General features: G+C 45.3%; 1 protein-coding gene across 2 annotated transcripts in view; it reads left to right on the top strand.

Annotated features, from left to right (window-relative positions):
- The window catches only part of BRINP2 (BMP/retinoic acid inducible neural specific 2), a 111,397-nt gene extending 93,775 nt beyond the window's left edge, over nt 1–17,622 (top strand). For both annotated transcript variants that reach the window (XM_003925339.4, XM_074389835.1), the window contains exons 5-8: nt 8,818–8,923; nt 11,519–11,755; nt 14,136–14,358; nt 15,984–17,622. In XM_003925339.4, coding sequence (XP_003925388.1) covers nt 8,818–8,923; nt 11,519–11,755; nt 14,136–14,358; nt 15,984–17,100 — 1,683 coding nt within the window. In that variant the 3' untranslated portion in view covers nt 17,101–17,622. The remainder of the gene's footprint in view (nt 1–8,817; nt 8,924–11,518; nt 11,756–14,135; nt 14,359–15,983) is intronic.
- The last annotated feature ends 4,025 nt before the right edge of the window (nt 17,623–21,647 follow it).

The following is a 21,647-nucleotide window of genomic DNA, read 5'->3' as shown; positions in this document are numbered from 1 at the left end:
GGTAGTACTGAGAGCCCGCTTCAGTGGTCATAATTATAACATGGAACCAGTCAGCATAGTTGTAAGTTTTATCAGCTACACTTAGCAGTTCATGTATAGGTAGGCATGGAATAGGTGGAGAGGTGGATTTAACCAAGATGTGTGTGTATACATGATGAAAGATAAAAGAGAGAAGAGAGTTAATAGTATACACAAAGGAGTGATTATAGTGATGGACCATGCATATAATTCAGTCAAGGAATGGATGCTAGAAAGTGAAAAGTTGGGCAGGTCTAAAGGCTAAAAGTCTAAGTAGGTTTGACAGTTCATTAGGGGAATAGACTAGAGCAAATATGGGTGGGGGATAATTAATATTGAGATTATAGAAAGAATAGTATGCCCTGGAACCTAGTTTTATGAGTAACTGCATTCTCTCTGTAATCACTTAATGGCAATTAATGAGGGCAAGTAATGAGAAAAATAAACTGCAGTGAGGGTGGGTAGTCGGTGCTAAGAGTCCACTGGTTCTGGCTTCAAAGGAGCTAGAGATCTTTAGAGATCTCTGCTCAGGATATCACAAGGGAACACCCTCCTTAATTCCATGCCCAGGAGCATGGGGGTGGGAAATGAGATGGCCACTGCCAGAGAAGGCTGCAGGGCAAACCATGTCCTCAGGGTCAGCTGCACTAAGGTTACAACTGAAAGGCAAAGTGGACTCTTGAGAAGTGGTTGAGATTGTATGGGGTTTTGTTAAGAACTGATCATGAGATCAAGAGAGCACAGCGAAAGTTAACTGAAGATAAGAGGTGAGGTGAGGGGATGTAGAGTCTGGAGTGAGAGTTGAAGAGATGAGGATGATTTTCCATTAACAGCGAGGTAGGGTACATTTGGGAGACTAGTGTCTTAGACAGTTTAAAATGATTTAAAAAATCACTGATGTGATTTTTTTTTTTTACTCTTAATTCTCTTTCCTCCTTTATCTTTCATCGTGTATACACATACATCCTGTTTAAATCCAACTCTCCATCTAGTCCATGCCTTCTTGTACATGAACTGCTAAATGTAGCTGATAAAACTTATAGCTGTGCTGACTGGTCTCATGTTATAATTACGGCCATGAGTCTCCGGCCAGCTCTCAGTGCCACCTAGAAATCACTGTGGCGTGCAGTATGTTTTACCAAGAAGACAGAGCTCTGTGAAAGCCCCTCTCCCCATTTAGTCCTGTAGTGGATGATGTCAAAGTTGGAGAAAATGGATCATATCAGAAAATGAAAGGTAGGCATTGGGTCTACAACTGAAAGATCCCATTAATGTTCCTTCCCATTCCCTAACCTGACCAACTTTATACTTTCACTCTTTAATGGCCTCATTTCCTTAAATTCCTTGATCCATCACTTGCATACGTCTTCAACATGCCCTTTGTCCCCTCTTCATGCCTACTTCCTTAATCTAGGACTTCATCACCTCTTACCTGATTTTCTTGCATTATCCTGTTAAGTGGTTTTCCTATTTTTATTCTGGTCTCTTTTCCCTGATTCACCCTCTAGGTGGCTACCAGGAGTGCCCATCATCATATCATATTGTATCCTATTACTCTCTGCCTAACATCCTTCAGTGGCTCCAAACTATACATGGGACAGAGCCCAAACTACTGTTCCCCGGCCTGGGTGGTGGTGCGATGCAATAGAAAGAATGTAGACTCCAACCCAAGAGTCTGAGTTCTGCCATTGCTCATGGTGGGGCTTTGAACAAGTTGCCAACCTTCTCAGAACCTCAGTTTATGCATCCTAAAATTGTTATACAATTAGAACAGTTTCTATCTTGAAGTTTCCCATGAGATTTGATAGGAAAGTACAGATAGCATTAACCATAGCACTGTGGGAGCGTGGAAAAGATTAATTCCTGTTCTTAACAAAACTATGCGACTATTGAAAATCTGTCTCTGCTATCTTTCTAGTTTCATTTTTAATCAGTCCTTTGGCACTTTCTCCACCCCCGGGATCCCCCCTCTACTCTTCAACTTCCATTCATATTGTGTAACTCAGTCATATCTAAAGATCAGGCTTTACTCAAATATGCCATGTTCTCATATCTCTCTTTCCTGGCACTTGCTGTTTGCTTTGCTTCTAATGCTCGTCTGTTTGCCTGAATGGCTCTTCCTCATGCTTCTTTGCTCAGTTTAAAAAGGTAACTCTTTGGTGAAGCGTTTCCTAACTCCCAAGGTAGTCAAGTGCCCCTCTTTACGGTTTCAAACACATGCCTCTTTTATAGGGCATATCATTTGAACTATAAAACTAAGCCTATGTCAGCTAACGCAGTGACATCCACATGAGACAGTGAGGTCCTTGTGGAAGAGGCTGGGTCTTGTTCAGCTTTGATTCCCACTAAGAGTACAGAGCTTGCCACACTATGGATAATGGGTAAAGGTTTATTGAATTAATGAATGAGTCCCGGACATGGAATTTTCTGCATAGTTTAGGCTCTTCTGTTCAGTGTGTATGCACGTACATATACGCATGCTTGGTTGAAAGAAACAGAAATCTACTCAAGGTGGCTTGGGTATAAAAATAGTTATTAAGAGAACTCTGGTGAAAAATATCACAGCTCTCCAAGGACTGGGCACTAAATCTAATCTAGGCACATGGAACTTGTAAAAGTATGTCATACTCCCAGGTTATTCCTTTTGTTTTTTGTTGAAATACATGTCACTGCTTTTTCATCTCCATCTGCTTCATCTTCCTGCTTCCCTAGTTGGAGATCTTTTATCTATTTATTCTATACTTTTTTGTACCTCGATGACTTCAACTTACATGTAATTTTGGCTTGCTATGGCGTTGACTCTGACCCTGCTGAATATTATCTTTTTGTTTTATCTCTTGGCCAATGCCACCATGGCAGAGATCACTCCTTTGTTCATGGCCGTGTTCCCGGTTCCTGACATATTTTAGGTGCTTGATAGTTTGGATTTATTATTTGAATTTTGTGAGTATTTATGGTCACCTTTACTTTTTTTTCTTTCAGTAACATAGTTTTCAATTCTCTTGAGGAAGAATCTGGTTCAGATTCTACCCTTACTTTAATACAAAGAGTGGGGCTTGCATAGTCTCAACTATGCCTTCTGGACCCACCTCTTAAGCAAAGTCTGTGGGTGGTGGCGTGAAAGGTGGCTAGATACCCAAAGTACATTTAATATCGTGCCTATGAATATCCTTTCCAGAATTAGAGCCACTGCCCATCTCCTCAAAAGAGGCCACCATCCTTGGAAGCCACTTTTTGAAGATTCTTCAAGAACACGTTGAAAGTGAGATAAATATTCAGTTTCCACTGGGTTGACTGACCTGGGATTTTTTTTTTTTTCTGTCTGGGAATGCAATGAGTTCTCCGCCTAGGAAGAAAACCATGAGAAAACAAGGATGATTTTGTGTTTTTTTTCCCACCTTCATCTCCAAGTTTTCATATTTACATAACTTAGCAAGGTCTAGAGACCCGATGTGGCCTGTTCAAGGACCCATTGCTAGACTAAGGAGCAAAGGTGTGTGCTGGCATCCCACCCCACAGTTCTGCTCACTTTATGAGATTGACCTGCCCATTTTGCCCTGGCAGTAAGGTTCTCTGCCAGGGAACATTTCCTTGCTCTCACACATTTAGTACTTACAGATCCATATAGCAAAGGCCGACAGCCTCGATACACACCTCAGCACATCCTGGCTAGCTACCACTCTTTTGCTGGTGCTACGACACCTGCCAGCTACCTCCCTCTACTGAGTATGCCTCAGCAGCTGGCTTCCAGCACGTTCATTACTCTTGAGAGAGGTGGATGGAGTTGGGATGAGGGATTCTGCTTACCTGCTCTGCTTTGGTGGAGGAAAAGTTCTCCAGCATATCTGCCTGTTTCTTGTTTTCCTAAGCAGCTGTGCACTTACTACCCTTTCTTAGCAAATTCTTCCAAGATGGGTATATGCACTTTTTTGTTTATTTAATATGTTCCTCTAAGACCTCACTGAACATCCCCCTCTGTTGGAAGGTTTACCCAGATCGCCACATATCTCGATTGCAGAATTTGTCATGTTATATTGAGTGTGTGTTTACATGCCTATCTCCCTCCTGACACATACACCCTCCATGACCGTAAGTCTTAGAGCAGCTGAGACTCTGTGGCAGGTACACAGCTCCAGGTCCCTTTGGAGTGTCATCCGACATGTGGCGAGATGTTTCATAAAATGCTTGAGAGGTGAAGGCAGACTGCATGGTTTAGTGGGAAACCAACTGACTCAAGTAAGAAGATTTGGGATTGGTTTTGGCCTTGATGCTATTTCTGTGACCTTGAGAAGTCACTGAACTCTATTTCTCTCATCCATGATACATATTACTAACTGTCTGACCCACCTGCACACAGAGCTTACATTCAGCTGATACGGTTACATGAGGTGTTAACATACTGAAACACTTCTATAGGCTGGTAAACAGTCTTCACTCCAACCCCCATGCCCTTGCTGCCTTAGCCACATTTACTCCTCCCCTGCAGCATCCACAGTTCTTTCTGAAGGTAAGCAAAGGGAGAACATACCTCAGGAGGCCTCTAGAACCCGGCCCTGGTACCAGGGCTGCCATCCCTTTTGATGAGTCACTGCGCTTCTGTTCTACCTCCTGATAAATATTGTGAATATCACTCTTGACTCTACCAGAGAGTTGGGATGCCACCAGATGACACAGGGCACATGCAGACATTTTGCACACTGTGAAGGGTTGTATACCATAATTCCCCAGAAGGGATTAGAGCCACAAAGGAGAGAAGGGGCTTGTTTCTAAAGTACAGCTCACCCACTATTTAGTTGAAGGCTGAGGAAGTACTTGGGTGGGGACGGCTTGACATGCCCACAGGCTAACTGAAGGGAGTTTCTCACAAAGCCTCCTTAAAAGTGACTTGTCTGAATTCCTTGCTACAGCAGCCTAGGATTCACTTTGCAGCTCTTTTAAGCGCACGCACCGTCAGCTCTGTTCTCCCAGCCCAGTCCGATTGCTCACAATTAGAAGCCCATTTCACTCTGCTGTTAGTTGGCAGGTGCACCCTTAGGTAGGACAAGAGCAGTCTGGAAGTGGAGGGTGGAGGGGGGGAAGAACAGGCTGGCAGGAATGAGGGTTTGCATGATCTGGTATTTATGGAAAATTGGATGTGCTAATGAACCTGAGATCCATCAGGGCTTTCTCAAGGCAGGATGGTCTCTGTCAACATACCAATTAGCACACAATTATTTGCCCTTTCTGAAAGCTTATCTGAGGCACTCTCTGAACAGTGTGTGCCTGAGTGAACTGCACTCTCCATTACCTGGATAGGCCCTCTTTATAATCTGCCGAAGCTGTCTGCTTCTTCTACAGAGAAAAGTGCAGGCTTCTCTCGAACAACCCTCCAGAGATGCTGGGGTTTTCCTCACATTGGGGTGAGGGGTTGAGGGGGTCTCAGGCTATTCTGCTTACTTAAGTCAGTACTCAGGCAATAACTGCAAGGGAACCTCTCCAACTCCTCTATTCTTTTCACCTCCTTACTTCTGAAGGGAGGAGAGAGTCTCAGAGCAGAATAGCAATGAAAAGCTCTGTGACTTTGGGAACGAGTGAAACTTGAGGGGCCCTTCCTCACTCTTCAGGTCCTTCTTTCTAACAGGAAATGAGCATAAAGATCATGATCTTTGTCTGTTCCTCATTCCCATCCTTGTGCCACAATTAGAGTGAAGCTACTCACACCCTTTCAATGACTTACCTAATTGGTTGTCTGCTTGTGGAACTGACCTTTAGAAGCAGCAAAGTAAAGGTCAGAAAACTGCATCAAAGACAGCCTGGCATGATGAACAAGATGATGGTGGGAGGGGAAGCACATGCATTGGTGGCAGGTAGGGATAGGGGAGGGAGGCGGGGAGGGAGAAAGGGAGGAAAGGAAAGCTCTTTTTGTCGCTGTTCTCCAGCCTGTCCTCCTCTTTGGGTCACGTCTTACTCCCACTTAAGGCTTGTTAGCTTCCTTCTTTCCTGGACCTGGTTGGTGAGTGACCAAGTCAGGAGTAAGTGGATGGAAAAGCCGGTGAAAAACTCGAGGGTGATGGAAGGGCCAGCCTTCCTATAGGCAGGGACAGGCAAGCCTCCGAATACCATACCCCTGTGTCCCACCTCTGTCCATCAGCCTACTCTACCCCAGAGGGGCACACTTCCCCAGAGTAGCTGGGACAGTTATTGGCCATGGCTCTTTATATGGGGAATTTTACACCATATAGAAAGTGAAGACTTCGCCTTGAAATACAGCTGCCTCTGCTTCCCCTGACCAGTAGCCAATCACCCACTCACCCAATAAAGAAACATGATTCAGCACCTATGTCTACATGTGGAGGGGGCAGGCTCATGTGTAACAGCCAGAACACTGAGGTTATTTAAATACATTTCCACTTGTCTTTAAGCTTTTACTGGCCATGACTATGTCTTACTCATCTGTGAGTTCCAAATGCTCCTTGAATATTGGTTAAATGAAAAAGTGAGTGAGTAAAACAATGAATGAATGAGCCAAATAAATCTTATCCTTGCAGGTGACTGTATGACCTGGAATAAATCTTTTCACTTCCCTGGGCCTGGGTTTCCTAATCTGCATTATGAGGATAATCAAACTGATCTGAAGTCTGTACAATTTGTTTTGCTCAATGTCAACATTCTGTGAAGAGAACAGATCACTTAAGCATGTTGGGTAGCCTGGTCTGTTTAGAATACTTGTGTTTGACAGCGATGGCATGTAAAGGCTTAGACTCACTTTATTTTCTGTAGTAGTTTGTCCTGCCTGCTCAGGAGGCAAAAAGACATTGAACTGGAGTCTGAGGACTCTAAAGTTAGAATCCTGTTTCTGCTACTCAACAGCTCTGTGGTCTCAAGGACTGTAACTCTCTGAACTTTACTTTCCTCCTTGGAGAGTGATAGTAATGAGGTTTGACCCAGAGAGTTCTCGGGGAAGTTATGTGGGATGCTCTTAGAGGAAGAGTTTGGAAAACAGTGGAGAAGCTGTCCCTGCCCCTATCGCAGCCCCAATCTAGTTCTCCCTGCTGCCTCTCACATTCTGTGTCTATTGCTGCCCCTTAGTATTTGTGTAGAGTTACCCTTCTTTCTTAAATTTCCTCTTCCTTCCCTGCCACCCCTACTCGTCCTTTAAAACCAAATCGTGGCTTGCTTACTTCCTTCTTAAAGCCTTCGTGGACTATTTCAAGCTACAGGAATCCCTCCTGTCTCTCTCCCCGTTGTTTTTGCTCGGCATCACACCATCCCTCACTTTATCACTCTGTTCCATGTGCATTTTCTAAACCTAGGTCTACTAAACTCTCTTGAAGAATGGCCCTTACCCTTTTATATTCACCATGGTAATACGCTGGGTGCTAGACGCATGCACTACACATTTCCAAGCCCGTGTGCTGCAGAGATCACGCTATCCCTTCTCCTTTTCCCATCTTCCCACCTGTCCACTCCCTACTTCTCCTTAGGTACCAACACAGATGGTGTCTTCTCGGCTACTTCCTCTCTTGTTTCCCTTCGTGTAGAGCTGTGCTTCCTTAGGGCTCACTGTGATGAGGGTTTCTACACTGACTTGGATGTCTACCAGTCCGCTGTGTATGCACCTTCCTCCCCAACAGGTTGTGACCTCCTGGAGGATGCAGTATGCAGTGTGTACATTGTTGCACACACCTCTCTACCCCGACAGGCCTGGAACATGTTATAATGGCAATCTCTTGTTCATTGAGTTCCTACCATGTGCCAGAAACTGTGTTAATTGCTGTCGACAACATGGTGAGCAAAATAAATATAAGCTTCCCCCTTTGGAGCCTGTAGTATGTGGGATCCGGACATGGATCACATACTTGCAGAAAGGGATGCAAAATGCAACCCCTGTGTCTGCTGGAAAGCAGTGGGGCCTGAAGCCAAAAGAGAAGGTCAGAGGTATCAGAGTGGGCTTCCACGATGAACTTCAAGAAAGGCGCGCTATAAATGTTTGAAGAATTGTATGGAATTAAACAGTGGCTGCTCAATAAATACTCATTGACTGGTTGATTGATTGTTGGCAAAGCCTTCGGAGATCCTGAGAAGAAAGGGCCTTGGGTCCCCATCATTCTTATTACACAATTATTTCAGTGCATTTAAAGCTCCCCATTTTTCATCTTATACTTTAAACATCAGGGAAAACTGATGGGCCAACTTTATAATATTTTAAAATGACTCTATGGTGTTTTGGAATATTACATGGCTATAAGAGTTTATGTATATTTAATATACTTATTAAAATATGCAGTAAGCCCATGGCTGATTTTCTCTAAGGACGTCTCAGTGCCGAGGTGGGACTTAAATGTTTAATACTAATACTAATACTCATAACTCATATTTCTCTAGTGCTTTTCCTCTTTAGGATCATAAAGTCTGTGAGTACCCCATCAAGTGGATGTGGCTGGGCTTGCCAGCAAGCCTGAAAGGGACCACATATGGCCTCTTGCCTTCCTCTGGGGGGAGAAGGGGTGACTCCAGCTTAAGGTTTCACTCCTTCTCCAGCACGCTCCGCCTTCCCAGACACAAATTCCCTTTGACTGTCTCTGAAAGGTTCCTAGTTATATACAACTGCTGCTGCCAGCCATATGTAACAGATACTCACTGCCTAAGGACAAGGAAGAAAAGTGAGTTTATACCTCTGGAGTGCAAAAAGGCACCAATCACTTCTTTAGCTGGTTGAGGACAGGATGTGGAGCCTGAGATTGAGCAGCTGGAGAAGGGAAGTACAAAGAGAGTCTCCACTTGTTATCTAAACCCACACCCTACTCCTTCCTTCTCTAGGTCACCGAGACCAGGACTGGTCCTCTGGGCTGCAGCAACTATGACAATCTGGATTCAGTCAGTTCTGTCCTGGTACAGAGTCCGGAGAACAAATTACAGTTACTTGGTAAGCAGCACTGTGATGGTTTCCATAGCTTTCACACCTGATTAAAAAAAAAAAAAAACCCAGATCACCAAATAGCAGGAAAAACTTCTACCTGTTCCATTTGGTTAAACCTTTCTTAGGCACTACCGCAAGTTCCGGGACCTGTATTTAACAACTTTCCATTACTCTTTAAAAAAAACTCTCTGTATGGTTTTCCCTGTACCCCAGCCCCATTGCTCCTATCAGTTGACACCTCCGTCATCCCACATAACTTTCCTTCTTAAGTCCTCTGTCACAATTCTATAAGGAACAGCATACCTACGTCCTTATAAACCTTTACCTGGATCAATGATCTTCATTTCCCAGAAAGCCCTTTGCTTTATCCTAAAGACACATTGAGGAATAGCTGGCCTTTACAGAGAGGTTATTAGACTACCATCTCTGGCTCAAGTAAGAGCTATACACAGTGGGGGACCACTGCTTACTGGAACCACAGTCTGAGGGTGGCCCCTGCTTTCTGTTATTTGCCGGTGATCTTGCACATGGGCAAAGATTCAAAGTCAGGAGATGAATTTGAGAATAAGACTTTTGATTTGAGACAGAACATGCAAAACTGTGAAAGAAAAGAAAAAAAAAAAAAAACACACCACACTAACTCTGGAGGCTGGGGGATAAGAGGAGACGTGCATCTCTTGCTCTGTGTTCCCCACAGGCATCCTGGGGGCAGGGCTATGCAAACTGATTCAGTGGGAAGTTTATTTTTCTTAAGGCCAACTACATTCTACTCTGTTTAAGATATTATTGTCTCAGCATTACAAAATCAATAACCCTCAGCCGGGATCTACAGTTACAACTTCCAGGCAACCTGAGTCAAATGCGACCCAGCAATGCTTTAGGAATTAAGAAATATGTAAGAAGGAGGACTGAAAACTCCTTTATTTAGAGCTAGCTAGGGCAATTAGCATTCCTCTTCACGAGTGTCCCCGGATGGGCTGGGTTTGTGTCTGGAAAGTGGCAGTGAGTGAAGTTCAAAATGTCTAGTTGTTCATTTGGAATAGTTTATGCTGTTTAATTTTATAGCCCGTCACTCATGCAGACATTTCTCGGGGCACTTATTTTATCGCATGGGAAGTGTTCTGGTGAGGAGGAGGGAAGCAGTGGGGGAGGTGAAGGGGAAGGACTGGGAGAGGGTGAGTGTGGAAAGCAAGCATGTGGACGGGGTGTGTGGGGAGAACCGCTCAAATGCCACAGTAGGCACAGTGCCAAGAAAGGGAAATTTAGGAGCAGTTCAGAATTGGAGGTAGACCTCAAGAAAGAATAACAAACACCCACTGCTGTTGGCAACTTTCAGTTACATTTCGAGGTCTGCCGAGACCAGGATACATACTTTGAGTTCTCTGATTTCCTGCCAAGGACAAGGTCAAGGGCCTAAAAATAAAGAGCTGGCAGACGTTTGGGGAAAGAGGAGCTCACCATATCCAGAAGTTCTCATATGCCTCACTTTCCTGGCACAAAATCTCCCAGTGTTTCTACTGGGGGAGCATCCCACAGATCTGACCTCGAACATGGCCCATACTGCATCCAGAGGCGTGCCTACCCTTTGTTCATCCTTTGGTAAGCTTCCAACTGCCACCTTATGAGTGGCTTGAAGCCAACTAGTAGTGTGAACTGACAGTCACTGCAGATGGGCGAGAAAATTGAAGCTCGGAGCAGTTTACTGCATTATACCCAAGATCAGAAGCTAATTGGAAGAGAGCTGAGAGCCATTCACATCTATCCAGGCATGACTGATCTCAGGGCATTGACCCCCATCCCACCTTCAAATCTTCTTAAGAGTTAAATCCTATTGAAATAGGACACCCAGTCCCAGTTAGATAGTATTAGCTGATGAGACAAGGACAGGATCTGACACTAAGCAGATTCTATGAGTGCTGTGATTTGGGCAGGTCACTGTGGTCTTAGGGCTTGGATTTCCTTACCTATAAAAACCTCAGTATGAGCACAAATGGTGTTTGCAATCATATACAAAAAGCACTCAGCATAGTACCTGGACACTATATATCTACAGTATCTGTTCCTATCTCTTAACCAGGACAGCTCCCTTGGTCATCAGGGCTGGGGTGGGAGGCCCAGAAGGATCAGAATTCAATAATGTCCTAGGATGCCTACTGCTAATCTTAGTTAAGCTATAAACAGCATGGCTAGAGGAGGAAGGGCCAAAAGCCCATCAAGCCTTGTTTTCTCCCCCAAGAGGGCTGTAAGCTCTTCTTTTATCTGAAACATCGTCCCGTTTCCATCCCAGAAATGCTGATGTGTAGCCAATAAACCTGTTCTTATGATATGCACACTCTCAATTTGGCTGATGTGAGGGGTTTGGCTAAGCCTTGGGCTTTGATATTCCCATCTGCATTTTCAGATCCTCCCCCATCTGTCACTGGGGCAGCAGTAGCCTTCTCTCTCAACCAGCTCAGCAGGATCAGGCCCTGGGGTGACCATGCTTGGGCCCAGAATACACAAGTCAGCAGAACCTCAGCTGAGGTTCCTGCAGCCTTGGGTGTGGGAAACTGAGTCCTCATTCGTTCTGCCCAGAGATTCCTTGACACATCCTTTCCCCAGGCCTTCAGGTGCTGCTGCCTGAGTACCTGCGTGAGCGCTTTGTAGCCGCAGCACTCAGCTACATCACGTGCAGCTCTGAGGGTGAGCTTGTCTGCAAGGAGAATGACTGCTGGTGCAAGTGCAGCCCCACCTTCCCTGAATGCAACTGCCCTGATGCTGACATCCAGGCCATGGAGGACAGCCTGCTGCAGATCCAGGACTCCTGGGCCACTCACAACCGGCAGTTTGAGGAGTCAGGTGAGCAGCCAGCTGACCCAGAATTCCTCCCTGTCAATGAGAGGTGGCTGTGAGGTGCAGAGCAAGAACATGGGGAGAACAAAACTTCAGAGCTGAGCATCTTCACAGGGATCCTGACATGGCCACTTACTGTCTCTGTGACCTCAAGCAGGCTGTGTCACCACCCTGAGGCTCAAGTGGTTTCATTTTTTTCTAGGACATAGGTAATATTTCCATTTACATAGCTGTGTTTTAAGGACTTAATAAACTAGGATAAAAGTAATTAAGGGCATAGACCTTGTTTGTCTTGTTTGCTTCTGATTCCACAGTGCCTAGAGCAATGCTTGCCCATAAGGTTCACTGTAAATATCTACTGAAAAATGAAGTACATAGAATGGTTCTAAATGACATCCAATACAATTCAGTCGTTGTTTGTTGCTGTTTTTTTTTTTTTTTTGAGACGGAGTTTCGCCCTTGTTACCCAGGCTGGAGTGCAATGGCGCGATCTCGGCTCACTGCAACCTCCGCCTCCTGGGCTCAGGCAATTCTCCTGCCTCAGCCTCCTGAGTAGCTGGGATTACAGGCACGTGCCACCATGCCCAGCTAATTTTTTGCACTTTTAGTAGAGACGGGGTTTCACCATGTTGACCAGGATGGTCTCGATCTCTCGACGTCGTGATCCACCCGCCTCGGCCTCCCAAAGCGCTGGGATGACAGGCTTGAGCCACCGCGCCCGGCCGTTTGTTGCTGTTAAAGTTAATATCAGTTACCTTGAGACCCAGATTCAAGAGAACTGGTTTTACATCCTGGCCTGATCTGACAAGCTTTTATGACCTTGGATTAGCCATACAGCCTCTCAAGGTCTCAGTTTCCTCATCCGAAAAAGAGGGAGGGTATGTTTATATGAGATAATGTAGATGAACTCAATGTATAAAGAACTCTGCATGGTATATTTGTACACTTCAACACCAAATGAATGTGGATATAGTTCAAAAACATAATTTTGAATAAAACAAAGCAAGACAAAAAGGTTTCATTATATACATGTATTTACATAATGTCTTCATGTAATACTATAATTTATTCAATGTAATACATATTTAATACTATTTATGTAATGTTTACAAACAGGATACCCAATACATAATATTTGTATGGATAACTACATTTGTTTAAAAAATATGTGATAATGAAAAGAAGACATCAAGAGAGTGGTTACAGCTGAATAGGAGGAAAGGATAGTTTAGGTCCCTCGCGTGCAGTACATTTGGTTTGCTTTATTTCTTAAAGAACAAAAAATCTGAAGCCAATATGGCAAAATGTCAAAAGCTAGTGGCAGACACACGAGAGTTTATCTTTTTATTCTCCACGTTCTTCCATACACTCCAATGTTTTAACTGCGCACATACTAGATGTTAGTGCCATTACTAGGCATGACTCTCCAGTCTTCTGGGGAGAGGAGGAACCAGGTTCATGAGAAACCAAAATGAGCCGAGGCCTCAGGGGTTGTCATTTTAAATCCTGGACAAGGCATTTAGTAGCTAAGGAGAAATCGCATTCCAGTCCCCCCAGCCCCATGCTTTGGGCTGTGGGGGTGGGATACGGTCCATAACATGACCTTGGGCCTTCACTACTATGAGTTACTGTTAATTAATAAATGAGGGTTCTCTAGACCTCCATCGGGACACCCGGTAGCTGCAGGTCCCAAGGAAAAGCAGAGCAATGCACAGAAACCTAAGCATGATTTCAGAGCCATGGTGTGCTCAGGAAGCACTAAGGAGAACGTAGACTCAGCAGGAGCTTAGAAGCAGAAGGCAGGTTGCTTCTGAATTCGCTGTAGGAAAGGATGGGTAACTGCCCAAGAGCTGAAGCTAAAAAGAGAAGAAGAGTGTCTTAGAGAGTCAGAGAGGACGACAGGGATGGGAGAGCTGGTCTCAGGGACTGAAGGGTTTCTAGAAAGATTTCTGAGCTGGGTGCTGCATCTTCTCTGCCCACATTTGCCAGGGTTCACACTCACCTTCATGAGGGCCTCACGTGTGCCCTATGGGTGCTGTGGTGTTATTGAAGAGGTTGGCCTTGAGATAATGTTGTGAATGACTCCGAAGGAAGTATAAAGGGGGAAAGAGCCACATCCAAGTTCATTAGGAATAGCAGGAACTCTGGCCCCTCTGAGGCATAGGGGTGAAACAGATGAGAAAATGCCCGAGGCCATATTTTATGACATGTTAATTATTTCTCAATAAAGCTGTTGATTTTAAAAAGGCACCTGGGAGAATGGATGTGCAGCCTCCTTCCTCACTCGGTAACTCTTAAGAACCCTGGATCTGGGCAGGTCCACCTGCCCCCTGCCAGGGCTCTGCATAGCAGCCCCTCAACTCAGGTCCTGTGTTCTTGTCCACAGAAGAGTTCCAGGCCCTGCTGAAAAGGCTACCCGATGACCGGTTCCTGAACTCCACAGCTATCTCCCAGTTCTGGGCCATGGACACGAGCCTTCAGCACCGCTATCAGCAGCTGGGAGCTAGCTTGAAAGTGCTGTTCAAAAAGACCCATCGGATCGTCCGCCGGCTCTTCAACCTCTGCAAGCGCTGCCATCGGCAGCCTCGTTTCCGCCTGCCCAAGGAGAGGTGAGCAGCCCCCAACTGCTAGTGCGAGAGCTCAGCACCTCCTCCAACAGCTGCTGAGGCCAAGGAGAGCCCTCGGTCCAATGCGGGGGATCTGGGAGGAACGGTGACGCACACGTAGCCTTCCGGTTATCTCCACCTACTTACGCATGTCATTCCCAGTCGTGAGTCGTGTCTGAAGTGAGAGAAAAAAAAGATCGGCTGATTTTACTTTTGTCTTCTAAAAGATAGTTGATTCAAATGTTATCTTAGTAATACTCTAATTCTCATTTACTGATTTCCATGTTGGTAAGTCTTAGAAAAGAAAGGGATGGAGTTAAATTTCATCCAGCAGCTGCATCTGATGAAAAACACACGCATTGGATTGTGTCAAACAAGGGACTCTCCTCCGGGTCACAGAAGGAAAGAAAGTGGAGACCTGCACCCTTAGGGATCGAGTGAGGCTGTATCACTACAGTCATCTATTTGTTCATCCACTCATTCATTTATTTATTTGACAAGTTTTTGATCCCATATTGCATGCCTTACTATGAAGCTGCAGAGGTATTAGCGAATTGGAAAGATTGAACAAACAGAAACATAAAAACTAGAAAATTATAACTATGTGGCAACCACTTAAATTTATGGTGGTGGACCATAAAGGGATAGTCTCCTAGAGGTAAAACCTAGAAAGGAAAGCTTCTGTGGAGAAGAAAGTCTGGGCCACATTGTGTGGGAAGAGAGGGAAATGCTCTGGTACACGTGTGGTCTGGTACACGTGTGGTGGTCTTCCAGGCAAAGGAGGCTGCCTTCATAGCCAGCCACCCAGCGGTGCAGCTCTAACAGAGGCACAGGTGAGAAGGGAAGCATACAAAGAAGGGGTTTTGAGGGGAGTTCATTTATTCTTCATTCAACAATTATTAAATGCTTGCCATGCACAGAAACAATTCTCATGTCTGAGAAGCTGTTGGTATCTAAGACAGTTTCCTGGCATTTGTTAACAGGGAAGCAGTATATAAACAAGTAAACAATAAATAAACAATTTCAGATACTGAGAATTTTCATGGATCGACTAAAACAGGGGAATGTGATGGAGAGTGAGTGCAGTGGTTCGTTTGGCAGGGACATCAGGGAAGGCTTCTTTGAAGAGGTAACATATGAGCTAGAATCAAAATTGTAAGAGAATTAGCCATAGAAAATTTCTGCTCTTGGTGGAGGAGTGAGAGGAACAGAGAGAACAGAAAGGACAGAGACCTGGAAGGGAATGGCAGTTGGCAATAAGTTAGAAGGCTTGAAGAGCCGTCTTATTTAGAAGGCTTTGTTTTGACACAAAAGCTGCTGGAGATCTTCTGTCAGTTTTTGGGTAAGGAAATGAGGTAGGACTTGGGAGAGATGAGCCTGGTTGCTCTCCGCACAAGTTTGGCATCCAGAATTTCCGGTGCTGACCCATCAGACACGGAGCTCTAGACTAGACTTTGCTCAATCAGTCCAAAGCCGCACAGTAGAGTTTCCTCCACTCAGAGATCTCAGGGATTTTATCTCCCTCATTGCCTTCCACGCCTAGTGGTTCATGTCTTGCTGCCCTTAGGGATGGTGTCAGTGCGTGACTTCTTTTGACTCTTCCTTCACTTTTACCTCTGCTCCTCAAGGTCCTTGTCCTACTGGTGGAACCGAATCCAGTCCCTCCTCTACTGTGGGGAAAGCACCTTTCCCGGCACTTTCTTGGAACAGAGCCACAGCTGCAGCTGCCCCTATGACCAGTCTTCCTGCCAGGGCCCCGTTCCATGTGCCTTGGGTGAAGGGCCTGCGTGTGCCCGCTGTGCTCCAGACAACAGCACGCGCTGTGGGAGCTGCAACCCGGGCTACGTGCTGGCCCAGGGGCTGTGCCGGCCAGAGGTGGCCGAGTCCCTGGAGAACTTTCTCGGGCTAGAGACAGACCTGCAGGACCTGGAGCTGAAGTATCTGCTGCAGAAGCAGGATAGCCGCATTGAGGTACACTCCATCTTCATCAGCAATGACATGCGGCTGGGCAGCTGGTTTGACCCTTCGTGGAGGAAGCGCATGCTGCTCACCCTGAAGAGCAACAAGTACAAGCCTGGGCTGGTGCACGTGATGTTGGCCTTGTCCTTGCAGATCTGTCTCACCAAGAACAGCACCCTGGAGCCTGTCATGGCCATCTATGTCAACCCCTTTGGGGGCAGCCACTCTGAGAGCTGGTTCATGCCTGTGAATGAGGGCAGCTTTCCTGACTGGGAAAGGACTAACGTGGATGCGGCTGCCCAGTGCCAAAACTGGACTATCACCTTGGGGAACAGGTGGAAGACTTTCTTTGAGACAGTTCATGTTTACCTACGGAGCCGAATCAAGTCCCTGGATGACAGCTCCAATGAGACAATCTATTACGAGCCCCTGGAGATGACTGATCCCTCTAAGAATCTGGGCTACATGAAAATCAACACCTTGCAGGTCTTTGGCTACAGCCTACCCTTTGACCCAGATGCTATCCGGGACCTGATTCTCCAGTTGGACTACCCGTATACTCAAGGTTCCCAGGACTCTGCACTCTTGCAGCTCATTGAGCTCAGGGACCGGGTGAACCAGCTTTCTCCACCTGGCAAAGTCCGACTTGACCTTTTCTCCTGCTTGCTCCGGCATCGGCTCAAGCTGGCCAACAATGAGGTGGGCAGGATCCAGTCCTCCCTGAGGGCTTTCAACTCTAAGCTGCCAAACCCTGTGGAATATGAGACCGGCAAACTCTGTAGCTAATGGGAGGCCCACTTCAGCATAGGGCAAGGAGGGGATCCATGAATCTGGGGTACAAAGATAATCCAAGCCCTCACCTTAGTGCCAACAGGGTGTGCTCCCACGAGACTTGCAGCATCCAGCAGCTGGGACCTCGAGGCTGGGGACTGAAACAGGCGAGAGAGAAATAGCTACTGTGTGTGTGTGTCCGTGCACGCGCACGCACACACACACACACACACACACACACACACACACACACAGAGGCACAGGGAGGCTACAACTCAGCAGCCTCAGCTCTGTAAAGTTGATCAGTGCTTTCTAAAATGAATGCAGTTGAATGAAGGAGCCAAGGAAGAGATTAAGAAAAAGAACCAGCTGAACCATGAAACAAACAAAAAGTCCTTAAAAGTGATTCTTGTCATTCAAGAAAGCAAGAGGGGACAACAATGGGAGGGGTCGGAGCTCTTCCTCTCCCTCTGTGGAGTCACTTTTGTATTCTTTTTAACCAGATTTCTTAACATGTTGTTGTTTTGTGAATCCTGACATCGGTTCTTACTTTTGTATGCTGCCTCCTCTGTGCCCTCGCAGACGCTGACTGGGAGAAACACGAGAAGTTCAACCGACAGAGGAACCGGCGCCCAGGGCAGGCAGCGGCTCCTTGCTCCCCTTCCTCACTCCTCCCTCTCTGCTGCCTCTTTCCCCCACCAAGTTTCAGGGCCCTGGATTGTTCCCAGTTCCCCTTGTGGTCCGTTCAGAGCTCCTTTTCCAGCAGCATCTCTCTGTCCAAGAAAGCAGCTCTGTCAAGTTAGAGAGAGACAATGTGTAGGAAAATGTTCTTTTTTTAAAAAAAAAATAACAAAAACAAAACAAAATTATTTATTTTGTGATTGTTTTCCTTGTCAATCTGCTCCAGCCACCTGAACATCTAAGTAAACATTTACCTGGTTTGATATATTTTTGGAAAAGGCCTTTTTTAGGGGGAAGAAATGAGAGAGAGAGAAAAAAAAGAGTATAGTTTTCTGGGTTGCCTGGATTTCTCTTTTTAATTGCTATTTGCGTGACACGAGAGTGTCCATGAAGCAGGGTTAGTGCTGTGTGGGAAGCTGGTTGACTGATAGATACACAAGTTACACAAGTGAATGAGTGCATGTGGTCTCTGGGGTGTGACGGGTATATGAGAGAGAGAAAGTAAATGAGAAGTGAGCTCCAACTATCCCAGAGAGTAATCTGACTGCACTCCCAACCGCCGTTTTTCTCCCTGAGTGTGAGGGCTAACATGGGTCCTAAAACCCGGATTTCCCACAATGGGGAGAGGAGTTAAAAAGGTCTTGCTTGTAAGAGGAACTGCAGTCTTTGCACAGGGCAGAGGTCTGCTAAAGGGGCTCCTCTTTGCCAACACTGCTGCAGACATCAGGAGAATTTCCCAAACACTGCATCTGATGGTCTGGGATTACCCTTGGAGAAAACTGGGAAAGATGGAAATAGAGCATTGGCTCCCTCCATTCTGTCTGATTACCACATTCCCAACCCAAGTAGCAGCTCTGATGTATACCACACAGAACAGTGCATCCTTTTCCCCTAGTGCCTCTCCAGGTGGTATGAGAATCACTTCATAGCATCTCTTTTGGACAATCACTCCTCTGTCTGTGCTTCACATTCCAACCACAATGCATAGGCAGGACAACCCCATCTTATTCAGGAGAGAGTCGCCACATGAAGTGTCTCATTCCCTACCTGTGGTATATCTCAGTTGGCATCAAGTGAAATGGAAGACAATGAGAGGATGATCATGCATCCCTGCCCGGGGGCCTTCTATGTTTATTATTGCATGCAGAAGAATTTGACATGACATTTAATCATTGCACGGTCTTTCAACCTACAAGAAACTGAAATCCTTGGTAGAAAAGCAGCCTGAGGTGTCTCTTTCTTCACCACTCTCCTGAAGGCTTCCAGGGTAAAACTGCAGAGTGATAAGATGATCCAAGGTGAGCACAGTTATTGGCTATTTCTAGTTAAAGCCACTCTTGCTTTGGGAAGTTTGTACCAAGTTCCTCACCCATGGGAGATGGAATAGGCAGATGACATCATCAGCGGGAGTGTTGAGAGGTACCTGATGAGGGTGCTTTGGTGGGAAGGGGTGGGAAGGCTTTGATACCTTCCAGTGGCAGGGTTTAAGTGGTAGATACCAGAATTTGATTTTAGCACTCTGAATCTGTATGTCTATAGGCAGTAGGAGTGATGGACAGACTCTTACTCATTAATTAAAGGTGCACCTTTAGCAAACTGTCAACTGCCAGGCACAACACTAGTCAGAGTGGGGAGGATAGCCATCGAGAATGTACGGTGCATGAAGCAGTGTGGAGCCTCAGTGGCAAAAGCGTGACTGCCCCACTGGGAACGGAGTTAGCACATGAGGGCTTATATCCCACCGGCGCCAGTCCCACAGTTGTGGTGAGGGGTGGGAAACCTCAGCCATCTGTCTTTGTATCAGCGACTAGGCTGGGAGAAAATCGCACCTATGGAGTGATTAGTAAGGATGCTGTGTCTCTTTATCTCAGAGATATGAGAGATCTCTTGTTTCGAGAGGGCTTCAGGAAGATGAGGGTGTGATGTATTGTGGCTTTAGGAAATATATGCATCCATTTACTAAGCTTTCCACATCTTGCCCGTTGAAGGTTTAAACCATGAAGCTTAGTGTACAACTCCATCTAAAAGTACTACTCCACATTGGTAAATATTTAGTGGTGCCTTTGATTCCAGATGCAAGTATCATATTGATAGAGAGCCAAACAAATATTAATTACAGAGGTAGAAATGTCTATATTTGACCTAGTCATCTGTTACCTGTGATAGATGTCTGATTCGTCTGTTTTGCTTGATGTAGAAGAGCTTGTGTCAAAGCAGCAGACCAAAGACTTTGCTTCTGGAACACAGGTGGAGGAAGACGGGGTGTAAGGGATGGGTATCATCCTTTAAGGGGCTTTAAAAGGCTTGAAACCATGGGTTTAACATAGAATTTTTTAGAAAGCTTGGCTCAGAAATGCCATAATAAGAAAAAGCTGTCCCCAGGTGAAATTGTCACCTTTAAAGTCTATAATAATCAAAAGATGTGAACCACTTATTCACAGAAACAGCTGCAAATAAAGAACTATCATTAATTAGTACTGGATTGTCAATGTTGGTGAACTCATTGTGGAATTAAAGGCAAAATCACAATATAGTTTCTACAATGCATTGGATAATAACGATTAGGAATTCAAGTTTTAATTGTAACCCCAAAGAACTAATACATGAAATGCTAATCTGTCCTAATGCTTGAGACTAATACCTCTAATACTAAATAATATATTTAATACCTACTGCTAATAAAATATTGCTATGCTCTGCAAACACACTCATGTATCAACAGCCAAAAACATAAATGAAGATCACTTCCAATATTGGGTATCACTTAGTTTAGTTCCAGTTCTTCTGTGTGTGTGTGTGTTTTTTTTTTCTTTCTCAAAATATAAAAATAGTGGTCGGGCCGGGCGCGGTGGCTCAAGCCTGTAATCCCAGCGCTTTGGGAGGCCGAGGCGGGTGGATCACGAGGTCAAGAGATCGAGACCATCCTGGTCAACATGGTGAAACCCTGTCTCTACTAAAAATACAAAAAATTAGCTGGGCATGGTGGCACGTGCCTGTAATCCCAGCTACTCAGGAGGCTGAGGCAGGAGAATTGCCTGAACCCAGGAGGCGGAGGTTACGGTGAGCCGAGATTGTGCCATTGCACTCCAGCCTGGGTAACAAGAGCAAAACTCCGTCTCAAAAAAAAAATAAATAAATAAAATAAAATAAAAAATAAATAAAAACAGTGGTCATGGGCCTGACACCTGTAATCTCAGCACTTTAGGAGGATGAGGTGGGCAGATCACCTGAGGTCACAAATTCAAGATCGTCCTGGCCAACATAGTGAAACCCGCTCTCTACTGAAAATACAAAAATTAGCCAAGTGTGTTATTGCAGGCAGGTGCCTGCAATCACAGCTACTCAGGAGGCTGAGGTGGGAGAATTGCTTGAACCTGGGAGGCAGAGGTTGAGGTGAGCCGAGATCTTGCTACTGCACTCCAGCTTGAGTAACAGAGTGAGACTTCATCTCAAAACAAAACCAACACCACCACCAAAATAATGGTCTTGATGGACAGAGCTGCCTTGTAAGTAGACAGAATATGTTACCTACATGACGTCCTTCCCCAAAATACCACTTGAAAATCTGTAATTTCATCAGATAGGTCTATTCTCTTGTATTTCAGAAAAGTCTCTCTCTTTTTTTTTTTTTTGTCATTATACTCTGCATGAAAACTAAAACACCCCAAAGAAGAAATCAGTCTTATAAGTTAATGCAATGGCAAAGTAGAAAATTGGGTTTTTGGAGTTGGAAGGTTTTTAGTGGTCATCTACTCTAATCTTATTTTTGGCATGAGGTTAAAACAATTGAGACTTTGGCCCAGTGCGGTGGCTCATTCCTGTAATCCCAGCACTTTGGGTGTCTGAGGCAGGCTGATCACGGGGTCAGGAGTTTGAGATCA

This window comes from Saimiri boliviensis, chromosome 19 (genome assembly GCF_048565385.1).
Source record: "Saimiri boliviensis isolate mSaiBol1 chromosome 19, mSaiBol1.pri, whole genome shotgun sequence".
NCBI lineage: Eukaryota > Metazoa > Chordata > Mammalia > Primates > Cebidae > Saimiri > Saimiri boliviensis.
This window is presented reverse-complemented; position numbering and strand designations above follow the sequence as displayed.